The sequence below is a fragment of the Squalius cephalus genome, assembly GCF_949319135.1.
Source record: "Squalius cephalus genome assembly, chromosome: 13".
NCBI classification, from domain to species: Eukaryota; Metazoa; Chordata; class Actinopteri; order Cypriniformes; family Leuciscidae; genus Squalius; species Squalius cephalus.
The window spans coordinates 27,379,380-27,406,717 of NC_137134.1; the positions used below are offsets into that span (position 1 = coordinate 27,379,380).

At 36.5% G+C, this 27,338-nt stretch overlaps 2 protein-coding genes and 1 long non-coding RNA gene across 4 annotated transcripts in view; 2 read left to right on the forward strand and 1 right to left on the reverse strand.

Moving 5' to 3' along the window:
• The window catches only part of LOC307169809 (uncharacterized protein), a 294,785-nt gene that overhangs the window by 252,678 nt on the left and 14,769 nt on the right, over positions 1-27,338 (forward strand). The window contains exons 1-5 of one of the 2 annotated variants that reach the window (XM_079890626.1): positions 12,860-13,207; positions 19,250-19,576; positions 20,465-20,629; positions 22,025-22,054; positions 25,802-25,852. In XM_079890626.1, coding sequence (XP_079746752.1) covers positions 13,162-13,207; positions 19,250-19,576; positions 20,465-20,629; positions 22,025-22,054; positions 25,802-25,852 — 619 coding nt within the window. In that variant the 5' untranslated portion in view covers positions 12,860-13,161. Of the gene's footprint in view, positions 1-12,859; positions 13,208-19,249; positions 19,577-20,464; positions 20,630-22,024; positions 22,055-25,801; positions 25,853-27,338 lie in introns of those variants that run through there. The other variant, XM_079890625.1, reaches the window with a different exon arrangement.
• Positions 1-27,338, forward strand: part of LOC307169806 (muscle M-line assembly protein unc-89) — a 536,691-nt gene that overhangs the window by 54,598 nt on the left and 454,755 nt on the right. The window lies entirely within an intron of this gene.
• On the reverse strand, positions 4,937-8,724 carry LOC307170281. Its single transcript, XR_013823331.1, has 3 exons — positions 8,694-8,724; positions 8,054-8,386; positions 4,937-5,423 (listed from the first exon to the last, which is right to left on the reverse strand). It is a non-coding gene; the product is annotated as an uncharacterized lncRNA (long non-coding RNA).

A 27,338-nucleotide genomic window follows, 5' to 3' on the forward strand; every position in this document is an offset into this window, starting at 1 on the left:
TACTATATATATATAACATTAAAACATTATAAGCACAAATACAAATTTGCTTTTGTGGGGAAAAAAGGTGTTATTGTTTTGGCAAGTTCGCTGTTTAAATAAAAAAATGTAAGAAAACTTGTGTGATATTCCTTTAAAATATAATTTTAATAGATTTCATTAATATTATTATTATTATTTTTTTTATTTTAAAGTAGGCTACATTTTACTGTGCAATTTCTTTCATAATTTCTTTGAGTTAGACCGAACTTTTAATTTGGTGGGTTGTAGACATTTGAGTATCTGTGTGTTTTAATAAACTATTATTATTAGGCCTACTTGAAGTACTTTACTGTGCAATAGTAATATTTCTGTTATAATTTCTTCAAGTTATACCGAACTTTTATTTTGACAGGTTGTTGTAAAGACATTACAGTTTCTGTCTGTATTTGATACGAATGAATGACGATATTTTTATCAAATTAAATGGTGAAATTCTCGTGAAGTGACTCTTATAGCAGCTCTGCCATGAAGGTCACACACGCCTACATGCGTGCTTCAGTGTGTGTGTAGTGGGGTGCACATTGAGTGCTCATTCCCTGTGACGCGTAGAACAATTGCAGTCTCTTTGAACTTTAATATTCACTAGACACTAGTCCATATCGAGATTTGATTCATTGTACAGCCATTCAAAAATGGCCAAATTCCGTGACGTAGCGTAGCCTACTGTTTTATACAGCAAGTTCCATTTGTGACTGGATTCCGCGATTCGATATGTGTCGCTTCGCAAACACGGACGGCGTGAATTTATGAATGAAAGTGTGGAAGTTCTGACAAAACAAAATTGTAACGTATCCTCACACTTTTTTTAAGTGGTTATACGGAAATCCTTGGCCTTTCCTAGTGGGTAGGCTATTGCGTATAGGCTACCTGCTTATCACATAGATAAATAAAAAATAAAAAGTTTGATAAAAAATTGTTTGTTAATGCACTGAAAATTAAAACATTCGCACATCATCCATTTTAGAGTCATTAGGCTACTACACATTTCATTATGTGTCCATGTGCTGCACTAACTTCTACAATAAAAGGACTGGTTGTTTCAGATGAAAGTGCTACCTTTCTACCAACCAACAGAATTGATGTTCCAGCATTGTATAATTGAATATGTGTTTAGTTGAATTAAAATTGTAAGTGTTTTGTGGCTGCTGCAGACAAGAGTATAAGGAGATGCATCCTACAGACTGAAAGAGTTTGAGAACCACTAATATATTCAATAACTGATGCACAAAATCATAGACAGTTTCCACTATAAATAACCATCTGACTAAATATGTTCAGAGATAAAACAGTAAAAACTTAATTATTCACTGACTTAGTTCAATAAAATGTCTGATTACTCCACCATAATTATTCAGACGTCTCTCCATCTGGATCTGTAACTCCTGCTCCTCGAGTGCAACCATCCAGAGTTCAGCTTCAACCCCAATCAAACACAATTGAATCAGCAAATCAAGGTGTTAAAGGTATAACAGGAACAGTGAGTGTGTTGGAGCAGGTTGTGCTGGAGTCTGCAGGAAGCCGGCCCTACAGGAGCAGGGTTGCCCCGTTGCCCCCATGATCTAGAGATATCTAGCTCCATCTAGTGGTTGGAAGAAAGTGAAAGTGATGTGTAGCCACTAGCCAAGTATGATGTCCCATGCTCTGAATTTCACCCATCCAAGTGCACACACACACACACACACACACACACACACACACACACACACACACACCCCCGGAGCAGTGGGCAGCCATTTTTGCTGCAGCACCCAGGGAGCGATTGGGGGTTCGGTGTCTTGATCAAGGGCACCTCAGTTTTGAGTAATGAGAGTGTAAGAGAGCGATGTACATTCTCTTCCCCTGCCGGAAATGTAGGTTACATGTCCGTCTATCTAACAATTACACCACAACTGCCCACAGAGGATGTTTAATTAGAAAAAAAATATCTGTCACTATAACTGCTAAAAGATTTTAAATGAAGACAAGCCTATAATATAAAGTAATATTTTCTTAAAAGGTGTATGTAGCTTGCAAATCATTTTATTTATTAAAAACAGACAGATTATGGATATGATTGAGGACTTTTAACTTTTAAGGACTTTTTGAAGGAGAACTTGCTTCCAGATACTGAAGTTACAACATCCACCAGCAGGGGTGAACAGGACATAAATAGGGCCTACAGATTATTCAAAAGGATTCTACACTGTTGTTTTTAAGTTTAGTCACTAGTAGGCGCTCCAGCGGGGTCTTTAGGAGAGATAGGCCCATTAATCTGAGTAAAAATTACTAAATCTGAAGCTCAAAATGTATTATCGCTGATAGATTACAAGAAAACATGTTGATGGATCATAAACCCCTAATAAGTACATGTTTTTACACATTTTTACCTTTTTTCTAAATTAATCACACAGTAATATTCACAATAAACACATACACAGCACAAAAGTTAAGTCATATTTAAAATAGTAATACTGCAGAAAATAATCACATTAATTCAGAATTCATTTGTCTCCTCATATGATATAATATTAAATAGAGTAGCCTGATCTATAAACTACAAAAAAAATCTCAGTCTGCTCTCAGTTGATCACTTATTTGCACAAAAATATGTTTTAATACATGTAAAGCATTCAGATTGTCATATTAAACTCATCTCTTGCTGAAAAGTGTTTGCTGTAGTGATTCAGTGACTAATGCAGCGGATGTTGCTGGGTTAGTTGCTCTGTGGAGTTTCATTATGGTTGTAAGGAGCAGACCAAAACCGAACTAAATCAAACCAGATCTAATGTTCACACATTTATTTGTGTGACAGCACTGCTCATGTCTTTTTCTCGTCTACTCATTTCACACTCAGTGTTGTATTCCGAACCTTCTCAGAACAGTGTTTTTAATGGCAACACCCACGTCCATAACGGTATGCCGCCGTTTTCTTGTGAATAACCTGGTAGTGCCTCTTGTATATTCTCGATACAAGTGTCTGCTAAATTGTAATCAAGAAGCAATATGAAGTGATTTTGTTTTACTAAAATAATAATAATAATAATTTAATTGCCAGTGAATTGTGTATAGATCTGTTATTATTGGGTGTGAAAGCAACCTGAATACACCACAGGTTTTTTTTTATCACTTTTTATATTAGATTTCATGATTTCATGCAGAAAACTTTACAAAGGAAAACTGTTCATGGATTTATTTGATCTTGAAATTATTGAGACTAAAGATGTATGATCACAGCTGAATGGTGGTGTTGTGTTGTTCTTTTTTCCAGGTCAAGAATGAGGCCAAATCATTTAAAGATTATATGTTTATTTGGTATGGTAAAAAAAAAATCAATTTTTGAATATCTTGTTTATCAACTTTTAATATGTATTACACAAAAATATCACAGCGAGAGAGAGATTAGAGATGTCAGTGAAAAGACCACTAGGTGGAGCTTCAGCAACTACTGTATATTAACAGAGACATACTGTATATCAAAGGGTTAATTCACTCAAAAATGAAAATTCTGTGATTAATTACTCACCCTTATGACGTTCCAAACCTGTAAGACCTTCGTACATCTTCAGAACACAAATTAAGATATTTTTGATGAAATCCGAGAGGTTTCTGAACCAGTCATTGCAGCTACGTCATTGCAACTTTCAAGGCCCTGAAAGGTAGTAAAGACATTCTTAAAATAGTCCATGTGACTCCAGTGGTTCAACCTTAATGTTATGAAGCGACCCTAAAAATAACGACTTTATTCAACAATCTCGTCTCTTCCACGTCATTCTCAAACGCTGTTGACGTAGAATCTCTGGGTTCAAACGCCGGCTCACTATTGGCCGACGCTAGTCACGTGAGCACCACGACACATGCGACACATTTACACTACGTCAACAGTGTAGGAGAATGACACAGAAGAATAAAGTCGTTATTTTTGGGGTCGCTACATATCATTAATGTTCAACCAGGAGTCACATGGACTATTTTAACGATGTCTTTACTACCTTTCTGGGAACGACATGAGGGTGAGTAATTAAAGGGATAGTTCACTTTGAAATTAATTTTTGATATGTTTTAGCTTACCTCAAGGGCATCCAAGATGTAGGTGTCTTTGTTTCCGCAGTAGTTTCAATTTTGATATTTTTAGGTCAAACCGTTCTTGTCTGTCAGTCATATAATGCAGGTCTGTGGTCACTGTCTCAAAACACAAGCACAGAGTCCAAATTAAAATAATTCCCCATCGTCCAAATGAAACAATTCCCCATCATAAGTACACATTGATGGCCTAAGACACGAAACGAGCGGTTTGTGTGAGAAAACGAACAGTATTTATATCGTTTTTAGCTCTTGAAAACAGCACACGTCCAAATGGTCTGACGGCGCGGGCGAGTATAGATGTATACATAGATGTCGCCTTGGCTACTGCAGTTCATTGAAACGAAACCGTAGCAAAGCGACATCTAGTGTATATATCTATGCGGGTATAGATGTATACACTAGATGTCGCCTTCGCTACTGCAGTTCATTGGAACGAAACCGTAGCCAAGGCGACATCTATGTATACATCTATACTCGCCCGCGCCGTCAGACCATTTGGACGTGTGCTGTTTTCAAGAGCTAAAAACTATATAAATACTGTTCGTTTTCTCACACAAACCGCTCGTTTCGTGTCTTAGGCCATCAATGTGTACTTATGATGGGAAATTGTTTCATTTGGACGATGGGGAATTGTTTTTATTTGGACTCTGTGCTTGTGTTTTGAGACAGTGACCACAGACCTGCATTATATGACTGACAGACAAGAACGGTTTGACCTAAAAATATCAAAATTGAAACTACTGCGGAAACAAAGACACCTACATCTTGGATGCCCTTGAGGTAAGCTAAAACATATCAAAAATTAATTTCAAAGTGAACTATCCCTTTAATGAAAGAAATTTTATTTTTGGGTGAACTGTCCCTTTAATTGATAGTTAACATTAAGCTAAATGTGGAATTAATCTGCTTGCTGAGACACGACATATAAGCACATTTAATCGGTAGAAGTGAAATTAATGCAGTTACGGTTATGTGATTTGCACTCTTTAATGTCTGTCTGTTTATACTAAAACATCACCACATATGGAGAGATTTTAGAGTGTGAAACAAACAGCATAAAAAGTTTTGTTTGCTTTTGAAAAAAATAAAGAATCTTTGAAATGATAGTTACTCAGAGGAGTTCTTGTCATATAATGGCACCAGACATTCACGGTCATCTTCATCTGGTCGATCAGTGTTTGTTGCTGCGTTCTTCACAGTCTTCAGCCGTGGAAGATTTCTGGTTCTGTATTAATAAATCAGAACGACCACCGCAGCCACGCCCACCAGAGATGAGAGAGCCAATCGGGTCACAGCTTTACTGTTACAACAGCGACATTCTTAAGAGAGAAGAAAAGAGCAACATTAGAAAACATAAATATGATTCATGTTTGAAACACAGTATTAGCCCGGTTCTGTCAACACTGGCATACACGTAACACATTATCAGATTTCTGCAATGCCCATTTATTAAAAGATTGTTAGGTTGCATAAATTAGATCAATCAGAACCGTGAACACTTCCCATAACACCCAATGTACTTGTTACATCTTAAGAAGAATGGCATCCACATGGATATTAGTCTCTCTGTCTATCCTGAGGTTACCGTAGTCAGCCGTATCCAGTCCATATCTAGATCAGATGCTGGATCTGCACCTAGACACGACCAAAACAAGAGATCCTGTCTACTAGAGCAGTGGTTCCCAAACCTGTCCTGGAGGACCACCAACACTGCACGTTTTCTTTTTCTCCCTAGTCAAACACACCTGATTCAACTCATCAGCTCATTAACCCATGTGGTAATGAGCTGATGAGTTGAATCAGGTGTGTTTGACTAGGGAGAAAAAGAAAACGTGCAGTGTTGGTGGTCCTCCAGGACAGGTTTGGGAACCACTGTACTAGAGAATTCCCTCTGAGGGCCTCGTCGACATAATCAGACAAGTCCTCTGTACAGTTAAGGGCTGGATTCTGACATCCACTGCTGCTTCAATGTATATCTATTAAGTGAATATAATCAAGGTATTAATCAATATTTTTCCTTCTACATAAACAATTTGAATGACTTCTTTAAGCATATGAGATTTGTAGAATTACATGTCAGTTTAATGGAATGTGCTCTCCATGTTTTTGAGAAAGGCACCCAACATGTGTTAAAACATATATCTAACTCAGGGTCAGCCTGATAATCAGTGTGGATATGCACCTGCATATCAATCCATGTGTGTACAATTTCTATGTTTATCTATTTCTTAGCCAATCAGAATCCTTCAACCTGAAGTAACGATGTAGGTGTAAGGTATAACTGTTGTAGAAATGTGAATATATGTAGAGCGGCCTACAAACTCCTTATAAGTCCTGAAGCTGACTTCTGCCTGATGAAACTACAAACTATCTTCAGTAAAAAAAATGTCTTCAATTAACTGCACTTCTGACTCCAGTTCTTCACTCATCATTTCTGGTCCTTGGGTCTATTGTATAATCCCCTACAACAGACCCTAGGGCCAGCTTTGGCTCCACTGGTGTGATGAATTGATCTTCAAGCTAAAGGAACTGGATGAATATTTGAATGCTACCGATCCTGATCTTAATTCTGACTTGTGATGCAGCCTGAATCATAATGACACGTGTTTGTTCCTTGGCTAGAGGAGAACTGCCTCCCGACTGAGCCTGGTTATATAAATGACCATAGATCAGCTCAGAAGATCTCTGTGTACCTGAACAGATTGACTGGGATTTTTTCAGTACGGGTCCAACATCGTCATATATACACACAATTAAGTGGAAAGGTGCAAGCCTTGTTTTTTTTGAATGACCAATGTAAAGACAGTGTGAAAAAAACAACAACATGTGAACACAGACAGTCTAATTACTATGGAATCCCTAAATGGACATCGTGATGGAAAAAAATATGACATTGGAAGAAAAAGTTTCAATAATAGAAATAAAAAAAATTCCAAAAATGTCATTGCTTTTGCATTCGTTGTGCTCCCTCACAAAACTTTTACATACCTCCAAGAAAATTTGCGAATAGTTATGACATAATTTTTCCTCCCATCTAATATTTTTTTCCATCACCATGTTCCAAGTTTATGGGCTCTGTAAATTACAACCAAACAGTAATATTTAGCATATATCTAACAACTGCAATTCATCCATTTTGTATAGAATATGATTTACGCACTAAAACCAGAGGAAGCTCGATCATTATCTGCATTTTTCAATGCTCATGACAAACGTCATACCTGAGCCTCACAGCTGTAGGCCTATTTATTTTCTGCAAATTATTTGCATAAAGTTGCTGGATGCTATCAGTGTAAGCTTGGTGTAACTACACTTTTTCTTAAAAAAACTGTTCGGCACAATATAAATAGGACAGAGAGAAAGTCGTGAAAAGTTTGACTTTATGGAAATGAAGCTCCTATTGCAATCCAGTGACAACTGAGTTTGTCAAAACATGACAGTGAATTTAAGGAGAGACTTAAATTCAGCCACACATGTTTAGGCCCAAAAATAATATGTCAACAGTCTTAGTGAGTGTGATTCAGATAGCTATATGTACCCAGGCAGCAACATATCCGACCAGATGTGGGCCGGATCTGGGCCAAAACTGTGTTGCTGCCCGGGTATTGTTCAGCTGTACGACGCAAAGAGCAGATTACGTTTCTTTGAATTTAATTTGAATTAAATTCTTAAAGAAAGAAATGTTGTAAAATCATGCAAAAAATTCTGTCACCACAAAACCACTTACTTCATTATCAGACTAATTATGACCTTGTTTTACGTGTTAAAAAGTTAATACCCAGACAGAAAAATAGTGTCGGCCCAGATCTGGCCCACATCTGGTACTTGTGGACTCAACACGTACCAGATGAGGGCCAGATGAGGGCCAGATCAGGGCCGTGACTGAGCCGACACTATGTTGCTGTCTGGGCATATCCTATGTATTTAATAATCCAGCTGGTATACTCACTACAGACAATAAGATTGAATATGTTGAGCGGCGTCTCTGATCTGGTGGTTTTGACTTGATAAAGTCCAGAGTCCGTGGTTCTGATGTTTGTGATGGTCAGAGATCCAGTCTGATCCAGTTCCAGTCTGCCTCTGAATCTCCCATCAGCACTATCATTATAAATTATCGTTTTATTGTCCTGTCTATTGATTTGAGCAATGAGAATGTCTTTATGTCCAAAAGTCCATCTTATCTGATCATCTTTCTGTATTTTAGTAACATTAGGCTGTATGGTGACAGATTCTCCCTCGATCCCTGACACTGACTTCACTTCATCTGCAACGCCAAAAACACCTGCCGAACAAACAGAAATGATTGCTTTAAACTAATTTAATATATATATATATATATATATATATATATATATATACAGTATATATATATTTTTTTTTTAATAGTGCAACACAAACATTTGACACTATTGAATGCATAATTGAAATAAGTTCACATTTTCTTACAAGTAAGATAAAGGTAAACATTTATTTTCAGATTATCAGATTGATTGATTTACAGTTATCACAATTTATGACATTAACAGCAAATGCATAATCTATACTGATTTTAATAGTACACTGTGCATCATAAAACAAGTATAACTTACCAACTAAACACCACAGGCACAAATGGAGGAAAATCGGGTGAATCATTTTCTTCAGCAGTTTGAACGTCAGAACCGTTTCAAATAATGAAAGACTTCAATTCTACCGTCAGAAGAGCTAAAGATGAGAGAGATGTCAGTCTGAGTGCTCAGTGTGCTTCTCCTTTCAGAGACTGTACGCCTTCTCGCGTGGACTTGTATAGAAATGAAAGATGCTGCAGACTTCCTTCCATGAGATATTTTAAGATTGGTTTGACTTCCTCTTTATGCTATGGGCTTATTGATATGTGTATGTCTATTAGTATATTAGTAAGATGTGATGTTAACCTAGCAAATTTGACCTCAGACCTGGAACATTCTGGCTACACTTTATTATAAGGTGTCATTGTTACAGCGTAAGTACTGAGTAATATTAATTAACAAGGTATTTACTAAAGGGTTCGGGTAGGATTAGTATTTGGTTGAGGGGTATTTGCGTGTAACTATGCATACTTTACTGTTATTACTATGGTAAATACATGCAACATGTAACAAGGACACAGTAAAATAAAGTGTTACGTACCCACATTCTCTTGTGCAAGTTATACACACTTCACGTCTCATCTCATACACACAAACCAGCTTCATAAAATCTATAGTGTGGATGCAAAATGTTTTCATTAAAGACATAGTTCACCTAAAAATGAAAATTCTGTCAACATTTATTCACCTTCATATCGTACCAAACCTGTATGACTTTTGTTCATCTTTGGAACACAAATTAGGATATTTTTGATGAAAAATTGGCAAAGGAGTTGTTAAGGATCTTGAGATAAACATCAGAGTGCAGATGAGTAAACAGGAAATGAAGGGGTTGATGGGAACTGAAGTGAAAAAGAGGCTGCAGAGGATATGGCACTATGAAAGATGAAGAAGGCATCAGTATAGTAGGCCTATACACAGAAATATGGGGGTGGAAAGAAGAACTGTTGATAACATTAAAAAGGATGTGATAATGACAAGATTATACAACACTAAATCAAAGTTTATATAAAATAGGGAAACATGAAACTGGTAATGTGTGATAAATGTGGATACCGACAAACAGTAAATCATATATTGCTGGAATGTACAGCATATAATAGAGAAATATTAAAGTTAGGTCAGTCACTAAAGGAAAGGGGTGTATTAGGAGAAGAAACAAATGATAGAATTCGTGAGGAAGTATTCAGATTTTTGAATGATACTGGTCAATATGATGTGTGTGTGTGTGTGTGTGTGTGTGTGTGTGTGTGTGTGTGTGTGTGTGTGTGTGTGTGTGTGTGTGTGTTTAACTAGCCTAAGTTGTGCTCCATACTCATTTTAGTAGGTTGCAGAAAATGCATCTTACAGTTGGTTTGCCAATAACCGCCATATGAAGAAGAAAGAAGAAAGAAGAAAGAAGAAAGAAGAAGAAGAAGAAGAAGAAGAAACAGTAGAGGGCGGTTAGTAACTTTGCGATCCGCCGTTACAAAGAAGAAGAAGAAGAAGACTCCTGCGTGGATCTGGAGCAAGTTTCAGTTGTCAAATATCTCGGTGTATGGATGGAACCTATAGGGTGACATTTGCTATACTAAAAAACTGATCAAGAAATGTAAAATAGGAGTAAATATTTTAAGATGCTTATCAGGGGTTGAACGGGGAGCTTGTGTAGATTACTGTTTAAAAGAATATATAGTATATTAATCAGATCAAGTTTGGATTGTGGAAGTATAATTTACTGATTTGCAACCGAAACGATACTTAAAAAGATTGAAGAAATTCAAAATCAAGCTTTAAGAATATGCCGTGGTGCGTTCAGAACATCTCCCATTGTAGCTTTACAATTAGAAGTTGGTGCTGCTCCTTTAAACCTTCGTAGGCATAAAATAAGACTGAATTATTGGGTTAATATAAAAGGTCATAAAGAGAGTCATCCAGTGAAGGGAGTGATAGAAGAATGCTGGGAACATGGGAACAAAAACATTAAAAGCTTGGGATGGAGTGTTCACAGGGAAGCACAAGAAGCTGGTATTGTAGATTGTGATGTTAGCCTAAACGTTATAATATCCAGTATACCACCGTGGATATTTCCAATGCCAATAATTGACTTATTCAAATGAAAATAAAAAATGAGAGACATACCCCCAAAGAACATTATCTACACGTTTATCAGTGCTTCACACTCCAGTCCAGTTGGTGGCGGTAATGCACAAAACGTTGGTTTGCCAACCGCCATAAAACTCCATTAGAAGAAGAAGAAGAAGAAGAAGAAGAAATTGGGTGCTTCTCAATATCCCTCCTCGTCTCCTCTCTCCTCCGTCCTCCATCCTATGACCTGGAAACCGATCGAGCACAGCCATCTTGAAGGACATCTCAATTCTCTAATTGCACCGCGAGGAGTCGAGGATCGAGGAGTGAGGAGGCTTCCTGGGGAGTCATGAGCGAGGATACACAGGTGGATCCTATGCGGAAGAGTTTTATCGACTAAAACGTGACGCACGTATAAATTATCCTCCCCCTTCACATCGGTCACAATAATTTTGATTTATACTTTACTTTTGCAGTTTATATAAACCACACACACCTCACATATTTCAACAGGGTATCTTTCTTTATTATTATTTATTATGAATTTCTTAAATAAACAAATTTCAACAACATGAGGGCAGATCCTCTGAGCGCTGCTGATGACGCGATGAAGTGACGCTCGAGTGATCAAGGATTCCAATGTATAAAAAAAGCTTTCATTCGATCCCTCCGTCCTCGCGTCTTTTCCTTGCAGCCTTCCCTCGCATCCTACAGGGGGCGGAGCTGAGATGCGAGGAAAGGAAGCGAGGAGAGGAAACGAGGATGCACAAATAAGAATTGAGAAGCACCCGAAGACTCCGATGCTGCGTTCCAGTCCAAAACTGTCATGCCCTTCACTCGCAAACTTCCCTCCGTCTCGTTCACTCGGATGTACGTCATTGCGAGTGCCCACTACTGGCGGAAACTGCAATGGGCTGAACTGGAACGTCCTAAGCCCTTGATCACTTGGAATCAGCTGTGGAGTTGATTTATTATTTACATTTTTTTTTTTCCTTTAAGAATTTGTTTAATGCAGCATCCAAATGTTTATGTGTGTTTGGGTTGTTTTAAACAAAAAATATATATAATTAATATATCATAGAGTTGTCTGTTGTGGTGGTAATTAGATGAGATATGTGGTGACGTCACAATCGTACTGCATTGTGGGACATATAGGTGCCTGAAGTGTACATTTGAAGCAGACTCGCTCCCTCGGTCAAAATCGAGGGAACGAGGGTCTGTCCATATAAACTTCCCTCGTCCACTTCACGAAGTGGAACGCACTTCAAAATGGCGGCAGGGATTCCCCCAAGGGGAAGTGCTTAGGGAAGTTCGCAAGTGCGTGTCTAAAAGTGGACTGGAACGCAGCACAGGTCAATTACAGAGACTACAGATAGATGTGAGATTCTGTTGGGTACCTGCTCATATAGGAATAAAAGGGAATGAGGGAGCAGATAAAATAGCAAAAAAATCAACCAGGACAAATGATACAATAAATATACCCCTTGGAAAAGGAGAGGCTAAGGCAATAATCAAAAAAGAAATGATGAAAAAATGGCAGGACAGGTGGGATGTGGATAAAAGTGGAAGGAAATATTACAGTTTGCAAAAATCTATTAATGCACAGGGGGTGAATAGAAGTAACAGAAGAGAGGAGAGTGTTTTAACCAGGCTAAGGTTTGATCACACAGGTTTAAATAAAACATTGTTTTTAATGGGTAAAAGTCAATCTGATGAATGTATAGAATGTAGATCCAAGGAAGATGTTGAACACGTATTATTGCATTGTAAGAAATATAGGGATGAGAGGATGAGATTAAATCAAAAGATAAATCAGGTAGGAAGAAAGTGGAATATTGAAGGTTTGTTAGGCACAACAGGAGATGGGGTAAAGGATGCACAGAAAGCAGTTGTACAATATTTGAAAAATATAGGAATATATAATAGGATTTAGGTAGTATCTATTTTTTTTTTTTTAAATGATATAGTCATGATAATATTGTCTCATGTTACATACTCCTATACAGTAGGTGGCGGTATGCACCTTTATAGTCATGGTTGCAATCTGCCATAAAACGAAAAGAAGAAGAAGAAGAAGCACAGGCCAATGGTCCATTTCTAAGATAGGTGGCGGTAATGCACATATTTGTCTGCGATCCGCCGTAAAAAAGCAAGAAGAAGAATAAGACGAAGACTCCAGTGTCTGTGAATGTGATAACTTGCGGTTTTTCTGTCGTTGCAAATCATCAATGATTCAATAGAAAGTCACATTCGGTTTTAAAATCTCTCGGTTTAGTGGGGTTTGTTAACAGTCGTCGCTGTTAGTCTGGTGGGTGATAACACAACGTGGACTGTTTATTAATTTCCATCGAAATCAGATTTTGGATCTGGAATCTACAACAGTATGAAGAGCACTTTAAATCCCGTATTGTTTTTATTACTACTGTGCGGTAAGTGTATGACTTATGTTAATTTCAGTTTTTACTCTGACCCCGCAGAAGTATTTGAGTGTTTCAGTGGCGGAAAGTTATTTATAGTTTGGCAAGTGGACTATAAGGGGGTGGCAACCAGGCCTGGATTGGTAATCTGGCATACTGGGCAAATGCCCGGTGGGTCGACGTGCTTTTTGGGCCGATACATCTCATAATTATTTTTATTTTTATTTATTTTTTTGATATCATCACATTGATTAGAGCATAAGAAAACAAATGGTAATATATATATATATATATATATATATATATATATATATATATATATATATATATATATATATATTTATTATTATTATTATTATTATTATTATTAATTTTTTTAATTTTTTTAATTTTTTTTTTTTATGTTATGCTATACCCTCTGTAGTGGACACCAGGGGCCTGTACCATGATGGTAGTTGAACAAACTCATGGTTGCAGGATTAGTTTCGAGTTGACAAAACCAAACCAATCTAACCGGGGGCCTGTACCATGAAGCCGGTTTAGGTGGCTAGCCAGCTATGTTTCAGTTTAGTTTCAGCCAACCCTGGGTTTTTAGGTACTATGAAAGTAGCTTGGCTTTAATCGGTGTTCGTTGCCATGGTATCTTACGCTGCACGGCTAACCTGCTCCGGGGCAAGTTATGTTCTGGATTCAAGATCTCAGACTGAAGTTTGACCAATCAGCTGAGAGCAAAGAAACATATAGGTGACGTAACTTATTCCAAGTGTCTGTTGCAATGACTTCAACTTTTCTTCCAAATCCGGTGGACATATCAGCGCAAATTGTTTGACGAGCACTTCGTGGAGAAAGAGTTTTTAGCCAGACAAAATCCCCTTGCCTTAACTGATAGTTACTTGTATGAAAGATACAGATTTTCCGCGGAAGTAATGTCTGTAATGAACTTCTTGAGCCGCACATACAGAATTTAACACGTCGAATTCATGCACTTACTGTACCGCAAAAATATTGCGTTGCGGTTTTTTTTTGCACGGTGGGTGACGCACAGAAGCTATAGGGGAAAACACGGTTTGTCGAACCATTCGTAAGGTGGTCCTTGCTCTGCAGGAGTACATGAAAAGTTTCATTAATAGTGTTCCCCGGACATTTATCGACCATGTCCATAAAAGAGGGCTTTTATAAAATTGCCAGTAAGATATATTGATAGGGTGACATCACATGAACACTTTTTTTTAAGCAAATTTCACAAATGTACTATACAATATAATACATGTTAAGAATTATTTTGAATCTTTTTTTTATTATTCTTCTGTTAATCTTATGATAGGATTCCCTAGAGTCATTGCAACATGTATGCAGTCTATTGCTCCAATCTCCACTGCTCTAGGGGAACATGAGGCAGATTATGTTAATAGGAAGTCCTATCACAGCCTTAATGTTCAGGTAGAGATGATGTGAATATGTGAGATGATTATTTTCTGTGAGATGAATCTTTAAATTAATAGTAACATTAACAGATATAACAATGATTTACTAGGCTAAACATTTCATCTGCAGACGACTTGTGGTCATGAACATATATGATCAAGTTTGGATGCCAAATGGCCTGGCTCCAGTGCTTGACTCACAAATTTTCCATGAGTCTGTGTTGTGTCAGCGCTTTGAGGAAAGCGAGTTAAATTTGGTACAATACAAAACACTGTTAATTTGAACTGAGCTAGAAAAACCTACACAATAACCCCCTATCATGACCCTCAGACAGGGCCACAGCACCGCTTCAGTGTGGCCCTCCGTAAAACCAGAGTGAAGATAGAGATGACCTTTGGCCTCCTAAATGCACGTTTCAACTGTGTTCAGCCCTTAAGAGTCACCAGAGCGGGCATCAGAGATAGTGGCTGCATGTGCCATTCTGCACAATATAGTCACCAGTAGAAAGGAGCGAGAAACAACACAAAACCAGCTTCTCCCCGATGAAACTGACCCCATCACACTTGACCACCCAGCTGGTGCAGATGTAGATGCAATCACCATACAATATTACACTTAATAAAAGCACATTGAAACTGCAGATATGTCTCAAACTGTTTTATTGGTTTTGTGGGATGGTAGGGAGAAAGAGAGCAAGAGAAAGTTGCATTAATAAATATTCATACTAAAGTGTTACTTGGTTAAATAAGTTAAACATACATACATATATATATATATATATATATACATATACATATATACTGAGATCAGTTTTATCCAGCTGTTTGATTTTGTTTGGAGCCTCCTCAGCTCACAGTCAGCTCCTTTAGTGAACAGTCTAGTTCAAGTCTCCTTTTGTACAGGGCCCTGACTGAGTCTGTTTCCACCTGAAACATAATTCCACCACAAACATGATCATTACAAGTTTTCTGGAGGCTCATCAAATCACAAAAAGTTCCTTGACTTCCTACAAACACAGGACTGACTGTAGTTTATGTCAAGGGTTTTAAATCCTTACACATTTCTTCTGAAGGCCATTGAGGTAGAGGCCTCAGTTTCTGGGGCAGGTTGTGAAAAAACCTACAATAAAAGAGATGTGTAAGGGCCAGTCCCTTTTTTATGCCACACATTCAAATGTTTGCCATAATAAAAAGCCCAGTGCATTCACATCAGCAACTGTCTGAGAACAAGTGTCTTCATTTCCTCCACCCTAATAAATATAAATAGGCCAATGTAAAGCATAAAGCAGGTTATGTTTGGTGTTCTGTCTTCTGCATACTGACCTCTGTGTGGGAGACTGTGTGTGTGTGCTGGCTTCAACAGGGACACTGTATTTCCCTCTGCAGAACATACAGTCAGCCATATTTAAAACTTAAAAGTAGTAATGTATTGCACACGTACCCAGTGTTACTTGCTTAGAGGAGCCAGCACCAGGGTCAGACTGTACAGCACCTGTAATCCCATCCATAATCGGCTGTCCCTTATTGCCTACTCAGAGCCAACTACTCTGCCACAGTGTATTCTGGTTTTCTGAATTTAATTCTTTATTTCTGTTTTCTGCAAACAAGTGTTTGTGATAAAATGTTCACAAAAGTAATAAAAGGTTGTGGTAAATACTCACCACTTTGAATTATATTTTTATATTTTGTCTTTATCTGCTGCCAAGAACATTTGGAGTTGGGGTTGCATCTAAAAATCAATGAATATTATTTTTTCTTAGTACCGGTACATGCACATTTTTATATATTATAAAAATAGGCTATAGGCTATATTACACATATAGGCTACACATACATACATAATTTTACATAAATATAGAACGTATTTGTTTAACTTACACATTAACAATCAGCAATCTTTCTCCAACAGTCTTCTCTTGCTTTGGCAGCAGAGACCGTATTGTTTCGAGCTTGAAATACATATTTAAATTCATTTTAATTATGAATGATTATCTCTTGCTCCTCCGCGGAAAAATCGCGACCCGCGATTGGTTGTTCAGTGTCGACGTCACTCTTTTATGTGCACGCGCGCGTGGAGTAATCATAGCTTGAGGATCAAAGCCTGAGTTGACAGAGAAAGTTGATGAGCTGCATCATGGTACCAATAAAGCCTGATTGCATCGGTTTGGTTTTGTCAACTCAAAACGTATCCTGTAACCCCGAGTTTGTTCAGCTACCTTCATGGTACAGGCCCCAGGCTTTGTTGTTACTTGTTACCATGATGCTGATCGTCAACTCTCTCTGTCAAATCAGGCTTTGATCCTGAGTTTATGAGTTTAGGTGTGACATCAGCAGCGAACAGCCAATCACAGGCTGAGAAATAGTGAAACTGCGATTCATTTCTCGCGAGAGAAGCAGCGCGATTCACATATTAAATAAAATAATTAAAATATTAAGAATGTAAACAAATTTACACAGCAAGAAGAAAATAGCTGTCTATAAGAGGACAACTAAAAGTAAAAGTCTCGCTACTGTATATCATTGCAAGTAAAATTTGTGAAGTTAGTTTACAGTTGATAAAGGTATAGAGAGAACTGAACATGTAGTCATTTTATAGCTTCATCTATTGATTCTAAAGCGTATTTATATGACCTTTATGTATTCATTTAAACTCTGCGTATAGATGAACTAAAATTGTACCTGTGATTTATTTAGGGTATAATAATTACATAAATAATATTTAAATCATGCAAATGTATTATTCTAAATTAGCATTACTATAAGCCAGATGATTTTGTCTTTAAAAATCATTTGCTGTGTAGTGACCTTTAATTTGGAGCAGAAACAGGTGGAGTGACTTTATCGCATCAGACGTGTCACTTTGGTCACAGCTGATTGGTCAAACTTCAGTCTGAGATCTCGAATCCAGAACATAACTTGCCCCGGAGCAGGTTAGCTGTGCAGCGTAAGATACCATGGCAACGAACACCGATTAAAGCCGAGCTACTTTCATAGTACCTAAAACCCAGGGTTGGCGGAAACTAAACTGAAACATAGCTGGGTAGCCAGTAGCCACCTAAACCGGCTTCATGGTATAAGCCCCTGGACTCAGTTGTTTAAAAAATAGGCCTACCATTTTACTATAAGCAATATGTGTGTAAAATGGCCATAAATTAATATTCTCATTCAATGCAATGCATCTATACACTGTATCTAATTTGCACATTAATGTGTTCTTGGAGCAACATTTAATGAAAAAAGAAGTGTAATAAATAATAATTGGAGTAATAATTAGCAACCTTTTAATAATAATATATAATATTTCATAGGAATATTCAGTGGTATAATTTATTTACATATTCACTTTTTGTGATTCCCAAAATGACTGATAAAGATGATTTAAGTCCTGATGTCCTCTACAGTGGACACGTATGAAATCAATGTCCTGTTACATTTTTTGATTTGAAACCCCATAACAGTTTCCTGAGATGTTGATTTAAATACAATTTGAAAATTAGTCCGATTTAAATTATAATTACAATATGTTATATTTCCATAAGAGTGCTAGATTTGATCACTAAATTAATGTCAGGCATTTTTAAAGACCAAGGAGAAGTTGTTTTCAGGGTGAAACCTCCAAACATTTGGTATCTCTGAAAAGTCCTGAATGTGCTCTTTACAGGACATCCAGGATGTGACATGTGACATGTATCCTGTCAGAGAAATTCAAGTCTATTCCTGGGTCCCAGGAGAATATACATTAGTTTTCACGATTATGTTAACAATTGTATTACTGCAAAGTAATCATATATAACGTTTACAAATAATTTTCACAATTGTTCTATAAAAAGCTTAGTTTTACTGTGGGTAACACAAATTACTGTAAACAATATTGTACTCTTATTTCTACAGTGCATAATATGTGAAGGTACCCAGCATGCAATGCAGCATGAATAGATTGTGCTGTGGAGTACGTTTTTTACTAGTTGGTTTTATCTGTGCTGCTGAACTTATCTTTTGGTTATTTTTAGCAGTATGTGTTGTTGGTCTATTTTGTAATACCTTTTTTATATATTTTTAATTTGGTGAGTGTCACGTGTCGTGTTTTGTATGTCAGATATTCATGTCTGCTTCACTATTGAAAAAGAAACTTGTACAAAAAGTGATACATTTTAAAATGAAAAATTATCCATTTATCATCATCAAACAAGCTTATAAATAATATTATAAGATTCTTTAATGTCCTTTTTACAGTGTAACCCAATATAATATAAAATATTGTGATTTGTTTTGCACTAACTAGTTTCTCCATTCAGACGCTGACTACTTTTTTTTTGCAGATGTTTCCCTCTAACTACTATTAAAGTTATTGATGTAAAGAGTTGCACATATTCACTCAGCTAAATGTATTTAATTTATAATTTTAATTAGCTTTGTATAAAACAGCTAACATCTGTAGATTGTATGTAGATGAAGAGTGTTTTCTCATTAGTTGGGCATTGGGCATAAAGACTGTCTGTTCTTCATTTATGGCTGAATAATTCATTGTTTATAAGACAAGACTAAAGGATCTGTTAAATCTGTTCACTAATATCAGCAGCAGTGTTATATGGGTTTAATTTCTGAGAAACTGTTTCTGTTTGTTCTGCAGGAGTGTTTGGTGTTGATGCAGATGAATTGAAGACAGCGTCAGTGACGGAGGGAGAATCTGTCACTCTAAACCCTGATCTTACTAAAATAAAGGGATTTAATCAGATAGAGTGGAGATTTGGAGAGTCAGGTTCAGTCATTGCTCAAACTGATGGAACTGAGATCTCATATCCCCATCACACTGAGATATTCGGAGACAGACTGCTGCTGTATCAGAATGGATCTCTGACCATCAAGAATACGAGAATCAATGACACTGGACTGTATAAAGTAAAGATCAGCCACAACTCTGGTACCCCACGTATGACATTCAGTGTTACTGTCTCTGGTGAGGACACATTTAGTATTTTTTTATTAAGTTGTTTTCAATAGAGGCATTTCTACAGAACCAGTAAAATACTCTATACCTTCAACAGATCTAAAACCAACAATTAATGCATATGCCAAAATAAATGGCAGTCAGAATGGGATCAGGGCTTAAACAACAAATTACCTGAAATAAATCTTGATGTTGGGACAAGACATGCATTTCATTTGAATAATCACTGAGATCAAGTCATTTACACACAATTACAGATTTACATATCAATCAAAAAATCAGGTGAAAATAGTAAGTTAAGTAAGTAGGAGAAAATCCCCCAGTGTTCATCTTGTCAGAAAGAATCAACTGTCTTTAAACATATTTTACTGGACTGTAATGCTTCTATTGATCTGAGGAACTTGTTTTATTCTGTGGATGCGTTTGAAAAAAAATTCAACCAAGCAAACAAAAATGTGGTCTTAAGGTTTTTAGAAAAAATAATTCATAAATATTATTGTTTACTTTTTATAAAACTACAACTTATTTATTTCTCAATAACTATAAAATATATTCACCATGAACATAGCCACAGCAGCTTGCATAGTGTTAAAAAAGGAGGAATTATTTTTGTTTCACAGATGAAACGGAATTAAACTGCAAGTGCAGCCAACGGATATTATATATAATGTGTTCAACATTGTTACAGAATTTTAGGTTCACAATATTACTCTCATATTGTTCTGAATATTATCACAGCTGATTTTAATGTTTACATGTAATTAATTGATTTTAATGTTTACATGTAATTAATTAACTATCATTAACATAAAGATCTACTTACCAGATCTTCACTCAGGTTATATAGTGATGATGTTTATAGTGTTTGTTACTGACTGTCTCTCTTTATCATTACAGCACCACCTCTGTCTCCAGATGATGAAGATCCGTCTCCAGGTGATCCAGGTCTGTCTTCAGGTGCTAAAACAGGAATAGTTATTGTTCTGCTGCTGGTGTTTGCAGTTGCAGCTGGTGGTGTTTTTTACTATCGCCACATAATCTGTTCTCCAAACCCTTTATTGGGTAAGTATAACAACTCATACAACAAGAGATTTTCCAAAGTCAGTAGTTATATATATTTGTTTTACCACAAGTTCTGCTACTTGTGATTGTGATTGCACAAGTTGGCCTAAAATCATAATCCTGCTGTCTTTTTTGGCCATTTTGAATTTTATCTGGACTGTCTAGCTCCTCACAGATGTATTTGAAAACTAAGAGAATGATATTGAGAGTGTTGTTGTGTAAATGACACTGATATGTCTTGTGAGTCAGTGAATCTATCACCTCTTATCTGGTCATTAGTTTGAGTTGTTCATCATCCTACTTAAAGGGATTGTTCAAGAAAAAAATCTTTAATGCCACGATAGTTGATAGAAACCATTTCTGTCAAAAAGGAAAATAAGTAATTTTCATGGTAAATTGCATTGGTTGTCACATGTTTTATAGTGAATCACAACAAAAGTTTGAGTGTGAAGAATTGAAGACTAAAATTTACTGTTTAATGTTATGTATTTGTATTATTTTTCTTTTATTCATAATTTCACAATGTGTTTTGTCAAGCCAGAGTTATGTATGTGTTGAGTACATGAGTAGACTATAGATAGAATGGAACCATGTGAAGATCATGTCACATGAGACAGGTGGATGAGCTATATTTTGTAGAGGGTGTGTACAATGTAACATGTTTGCAACTGATGCAGATGTAAGCAACAAAGATAGTTTCTTAATATGGAAGTGAATTGTGCCATGTGTTCGTATGACATTATATGTTCCATTTTTAAAGCTTAAGCAACATAGTTTGTTACCTTAAAAGGAAGCTGCTCTGTAATGTATATAAGCTCAACTTTACTGTACAACCTCAGAGAAACAGAGGCATGAGAAACTAAGAGATGTGAGGCATGAGAAACAAAGGCATGAGACAGAGGCATGAGAAACAATGGCATGAGGGTAGAGAAACTTAATGGCAGAGAAACATAAAGCCAGAGAAACCATTTACATCTAGCATGATGGGATGAGAAGATAAAGAAATGGGGAACAGAGAAATCTGGAATGAAGACCTCTTATGTAGCCTTATTCTTATATGCCTGTTTCTCTCTGTCTGACACATGATACATAATAAATTGAATCTCTTGGCAAAAGTAACTGGTGTAGCTTCCGTGATTCAACCATAAAGGGGAAACCATGATTTTTAAATCTACAAGAATAATATTTAATCGTTGCAACAAAGTGGAATATTTTCAGCAAATAACCTCTTAAACTGCACATAAAGCTATCAAGTGAGTTCAAAAATTGTGGTGATGATGAAGAAAGAAATAAGTTGAAAAATCACAACATATCTTCTCAGTTCTCCAGTGTTATTGACATCTGCTCAATATTATCTCCTATTTTCTCTGTTTCTATGTGCTGACTGACAAGAAGATGTGTTATCTAAACAGATATCAGAACCGTGTAAGTATTAAACCTGATACAGCGACAAACATTTGATTATTTTCTGACAGTTATTTTTCTGTAGTTTTCATATTCAGCATTTCTACATTTCTACTTTTTACCACATGTTCTGTTTGTGATTAGTTTAGTGCAATAATCAATGAAGCATGTGATTGTCCAATATTGAGTTGTATGATATTAATATACTAATTACTGAATTTCTGTTATAGAATGCAAAATTAACCACACCTACATTAAGACTGTTTCATTGTGCCTGTATGTGTTTCTAGAGGCAGAGCATGTTAACATCCATGTAATGTTTGTACTACTGCTTATGAAGCTCACAGAACTAAATCTAAGTTTGAGAAACGTTTAATATGAAACCCTAAACTGCTGTGGCTGTTCATTGTGTGTGGCTTCATTTGGCTTATTCTTTCAGACTTTAACACAGAAACCATGAAGATGGCGCTGCACTTGTGTTTTTTTATGATTTGATACTTCCGGTTAATACTAAGTGAGTTGGTTTATCTCATCATATCTGGTCAGTAGTATTAATTATCAATATTTAAGCAATAAGCCATTTTTTAAGCAAGCGATTTCTGAGAAATCAACGCCCAAACAAACAGTTAGGTGTGTGCCAATGCACAGCTATGACGCTTAAGCTTGACTTCGACTAGTCGCTGGTCATGGCCTATATAAAGCACAACAGGATAATAAATATTGGTAGTCAAACAGTTGAATGTATAGTTCACCCAAAAAAGAAAATTAGCCCATGATTTACTCACCCTCAAGTCATCCTAGTTGTATTTGACATTCTTCTTTCAGGCGAATACAATTCAAGTTTTAAAGTCCATAAAAGTGCATCTATATCCATCATAAAAGTGCCTTAATAAAGGGTCTTCTGAAGCAAAGCGATGAGTTTGTGTAAGAAAAATATCCATATTTAAAACTCTATAAAGTAAAATGCTTCCGGTCAAACGAACATACGGATTCCACTTAAGTTTAAAGCGCAACATATGCGAATACGCACTTTGCTGCTTCTGACTTGAAGCATAAGTTGCGCTTTAGCCGTTTGGCCGGGAGCTAGAATTTTCCTTTGTGTTACGAGTTTAAGATGTAAACGGGATGATTGCGCAACACTTACGTGAGATACTGTTGCCATGTGTGCAAGTAGCAGAAACAACCAGGAATACCAAAGTTAACGTTGAAAACGTTTAATTTGAAAAGGTATGAATGACGTTACAAACCATGAAAAATTATAAAATGTAAAAGGAAACCGTAAAGTAAGAAAACAAGAGTGCCGCCAAATCAAATGAAATAATAAAAACATAATTCCCATAACTATTTTACCCAAACCTCTAAAACTACCTACCAAAAGAAAAATGCAGAAACAAAACCCGAAATCTTCAGCGTATACGCCGCCTTAAATAAACTACGCTGACTAAATAAAAAACAATAAATACAATGCGTGGCGATCACTCTCTGACTAAATAACAGAAAATAATATTAACTACCGTGGTCTTTAAAGATGGAACATGCACGCATAGGTCACACGCACTACACACTTCTAGTGTTCTAACTCTAAACAGTGCATTCCATCTAGCTTGGTTAAAACCAGATCATTCTCAGTAGTAACTGAGTTATGGTCTGGCAAAGCTTCATTAATAACTCATTTCTAAAGGGGCGTCACCAACGGACGTCGCTCAAATCGCTCTGGGCGCAATTGGATAGACCTAAAACCAATCAGAGCGATCGTCATCGTGTAAAGCCATATGCTGCGTCCCAATTCGCCTAAGTTACACTACGCCATAAAAGTATGTACTCTTTTTGTGAAGAAAATGTATTTACTTTTGAATGTGTAGCAAAAAAGTAGGCAAGCTTTGGGACATACTACTTATCGGACGGATCTGTCGCGTGCATCCTGTCACGTAAACTGCCCTGTCAATCATCTTGTCACAGTTAAAATCCTCTAATAAATCTAATTTAATTTCCTACCGTTTCGGAGAGAAATGTAGTAGCACGTTCATCTGCCAGTGGGTCTGTCATGGAGACTGTCCTCATGCGTTTGCAATTTGAATATAATAATGCATTTAAGAGTTGGTGCGCTTCACCAACGGACGTCGCTCAAATGCCTCTGGGCGCAATTGGATAGACCTAAAACCAATCAGAGCGATCGTCATCGTGTAAAGCCCGCCTCAATGTTTCTGATTGGTGCCGCGATTTTGACGGATTAGAAATGGGCTTGAAGGAGCTCTTTGCCAGACTACTTGCAGAGCAAATCTAAATTTGCCGGAAGTTGTCTGGGTTTTCCCAGGCTGCATTCCATTGGCAACAATACTAACAAACCCCCAAAGGAATGTTAATCTCTGAACCCTTGCATAAGCAAAAACAAAAACATAACTATAAACAGCCGTAAACGTGATCATGATCATGGTTTCGACAAACAACTCAAGGCATGGGAAGTTGGCTGAGACCTGGCGCTGATCTTCCTCACTCTTGGTCACTGGGCCTTTTAAACCAGCAGAACGTCTGTGAATTGGTGGAACGTCAGTTCTGATTTTAACGTCGTGACGTCACATCTCTTATGGGCAACCAATGAACACCACCTAGGAATAACGAATAGAAACACAAACACAAAAGAAAGAGAAAAATACACAAACACACTTGGAACGTAACACTTTGTAACATGTTAAATATGAATATTGTTCCTACACAAACTCATCACTTTGCTTCAGAAGGCTGCATTGTAACACACACACATAGTTTGCACATCACGCGCAGATTGCACACGCTCAGAATCATTCAGTAGTGAAGAAGTGTATTGTCAACACTGTTCTGTGATTTATCAATAAAAAAAATATTTATTTTTTTTAAACTGAAAAATTCTAGCATATATTTGATAGTAACTAAAACCCACAGCTGCACAATTAATAGAGAGACGCTGCCAGGGAGAATTAATTCACACCCAATCGCGCTCTCACTAATCCATTTAGATAAATGTAATCTTTCTGTGCAACTTTATCTGTATCTGATTTAGAATGAGAAGAAATCTGTGAGAAATATAACGACCCTAAAGAACTGATAAAAATAAGCTGTTAGAGCAATAGCCTTGTGGGCAGCGCTTATTTATGTTCAGGCTTATTAGTACATTAAAGACGGCATCAGCGACTAGTCAACTCGACTTTCATCACATAAATGTCGACTTTAAAAAAAGAACTATGTCCCATGTCTATGTCCCACTTTAATAGTAGTGTTTTGATTGGGTGTCGATTTCAAATATCAATGATATTTCTCAGAAATCGCTTACTGCACCTTTAAATGAATAGCAGGTTATTTATTCGCCCTCATGTCATTTCAATCTTGTATGCTGTTATTTTTTCTATGGAACACCAAAGGAAAGATTTTGATTAATCTTCTTTTGTGATGACAAAATTGAAATTTTTAGGTACTATTTTTTTAATTAAAGAAGAAATATTTACTTGAATACACCTTGTGGTGTAACCTGGACACTTAACATACTTAACAGTATGTGGACATATCCTTAAATACTGCTAATATTAGTTAATATTAAAAATGTATACATTACCATTTATCAATATATACATGTATACATTGTTTACATGTATTGTTTATTGTTAATTCACATTAATGAAAGCTAATGTTAACACATAAAATGTAAATTCTTTATTATTAAAAGCGCTTGTGGTGAACCAAACATTATCTTCATCTTTAAACTCACTTAAAATCTTCTAATTTCCTTGTTTCTAGCCACTGATGTGAAAGAGGAAGAAACGATACCTAAACAGCCAAGTAAAACATGTAAGTATTTCAACTCTTTAAGAAAATTACAATGAGTGTACCCCCGAGATTCTTATTGCTTATAAGATTTTATCGAATGTATGAAGACAATGAGATAGAGACATTTGAGAACATAGGGGTAAAATATGTATTGTCTAGAATACTATTTTACAAATATCTTCAAATAAGAAGTTATTTAAAGGATGAAATTAAAGTTAAAAACTTTGGATAATATTCACCCTCTTAGTTAGTAAAATGAATAGAGTAGATAATTAAGTGTATGGGTTTACATAATATTAAAATAACATGGGAAAATGTATTAGACAATAAAATAACATAAGGAGATTGGAAACAAAGTTTTAAAGAAAAATTAAGAATCACGCATTCTTCAGATTGGCAAGAATATGCTTGGAAAATTAATATGTGATATTTTATGACACCAGAAATTTCTTCTAAGTGTGATCATTTATCTTTAGGATGTTGGTGAAGTTGCAGTGAACTTAAAGCCCATTACTCTCATATATTTTATACTTGTAAAATAATAAAACAGTTTTGGACCGAAGTAATTCAGGTAATGGTAGAAATTTTTAAGAAATCAAATATAATAAAGATACAAAATATAGTTTTGGTTATAGGACCAATGCTACTTAATAAAGATGAGTACTTATTTGGAAAACTGAAAATTACAGCTTTTAAAGGAACACTCCATCGTTTTTTGAAATAGGGCTTTTTTCACCTTCTTTCCTACATTTAGATAGGTGGGTAAATGCATTTTTGTGTCAGTGCATACATTGTTTTAGTTTGGAAGCGCCACCACTAGCTTAGCTTAGCATAATGAATGGAATCTTTTGTTGCCAGCTAGCATGTCCTGAGTAAAAGTGATTAAAAAAAAAAAAAAAAAAAACCTACCTAATTACTTTTTGTGGCCTGCGTATTCACAACAAGTACAAATAGCGATGCAGATTAACACTAGGCGATTTCCTAGGCAGATATTGACTTGGAACTATATTAGGGGGAAGCACAGGCGAAGCACTGCTAGTACTTGGGCGCAGAGATATCACGCAACACATGAAATGTGAATATGTGGTATAATATATAAATGTGAATACAGGTTTAATATGGGTCGATCTGTACATACGTCATGTTTGAAATAATCACTTACTCTGTGGACAGCTGTCCATTTGGTCCATTCGGCGTGGGGCGTTTACTTTATCACACCGAAAAAAAAAAAAATTGAGTACTGCAGGATGGATCAACGCCGTGAAATCCTCGTAGCTGTGACACAACTGCGGGCACGCTCATCTTGATCTGACGCGTTGAGCCTGGTCATCAATGGCAGTAACTTGTCCCACTCGCCACAGCACAGACACTATTTCAGTCGGCATAGATTGGCATATTCCCCCACATTCACACCACCAGTTCGTGTTGGCTCTCATCCTCACGTCCTCAGGCTGTTGAGCGATCGCAACCTCCTCCTCCTGTCGTTCTATTTCCAAAGCATGCAGCT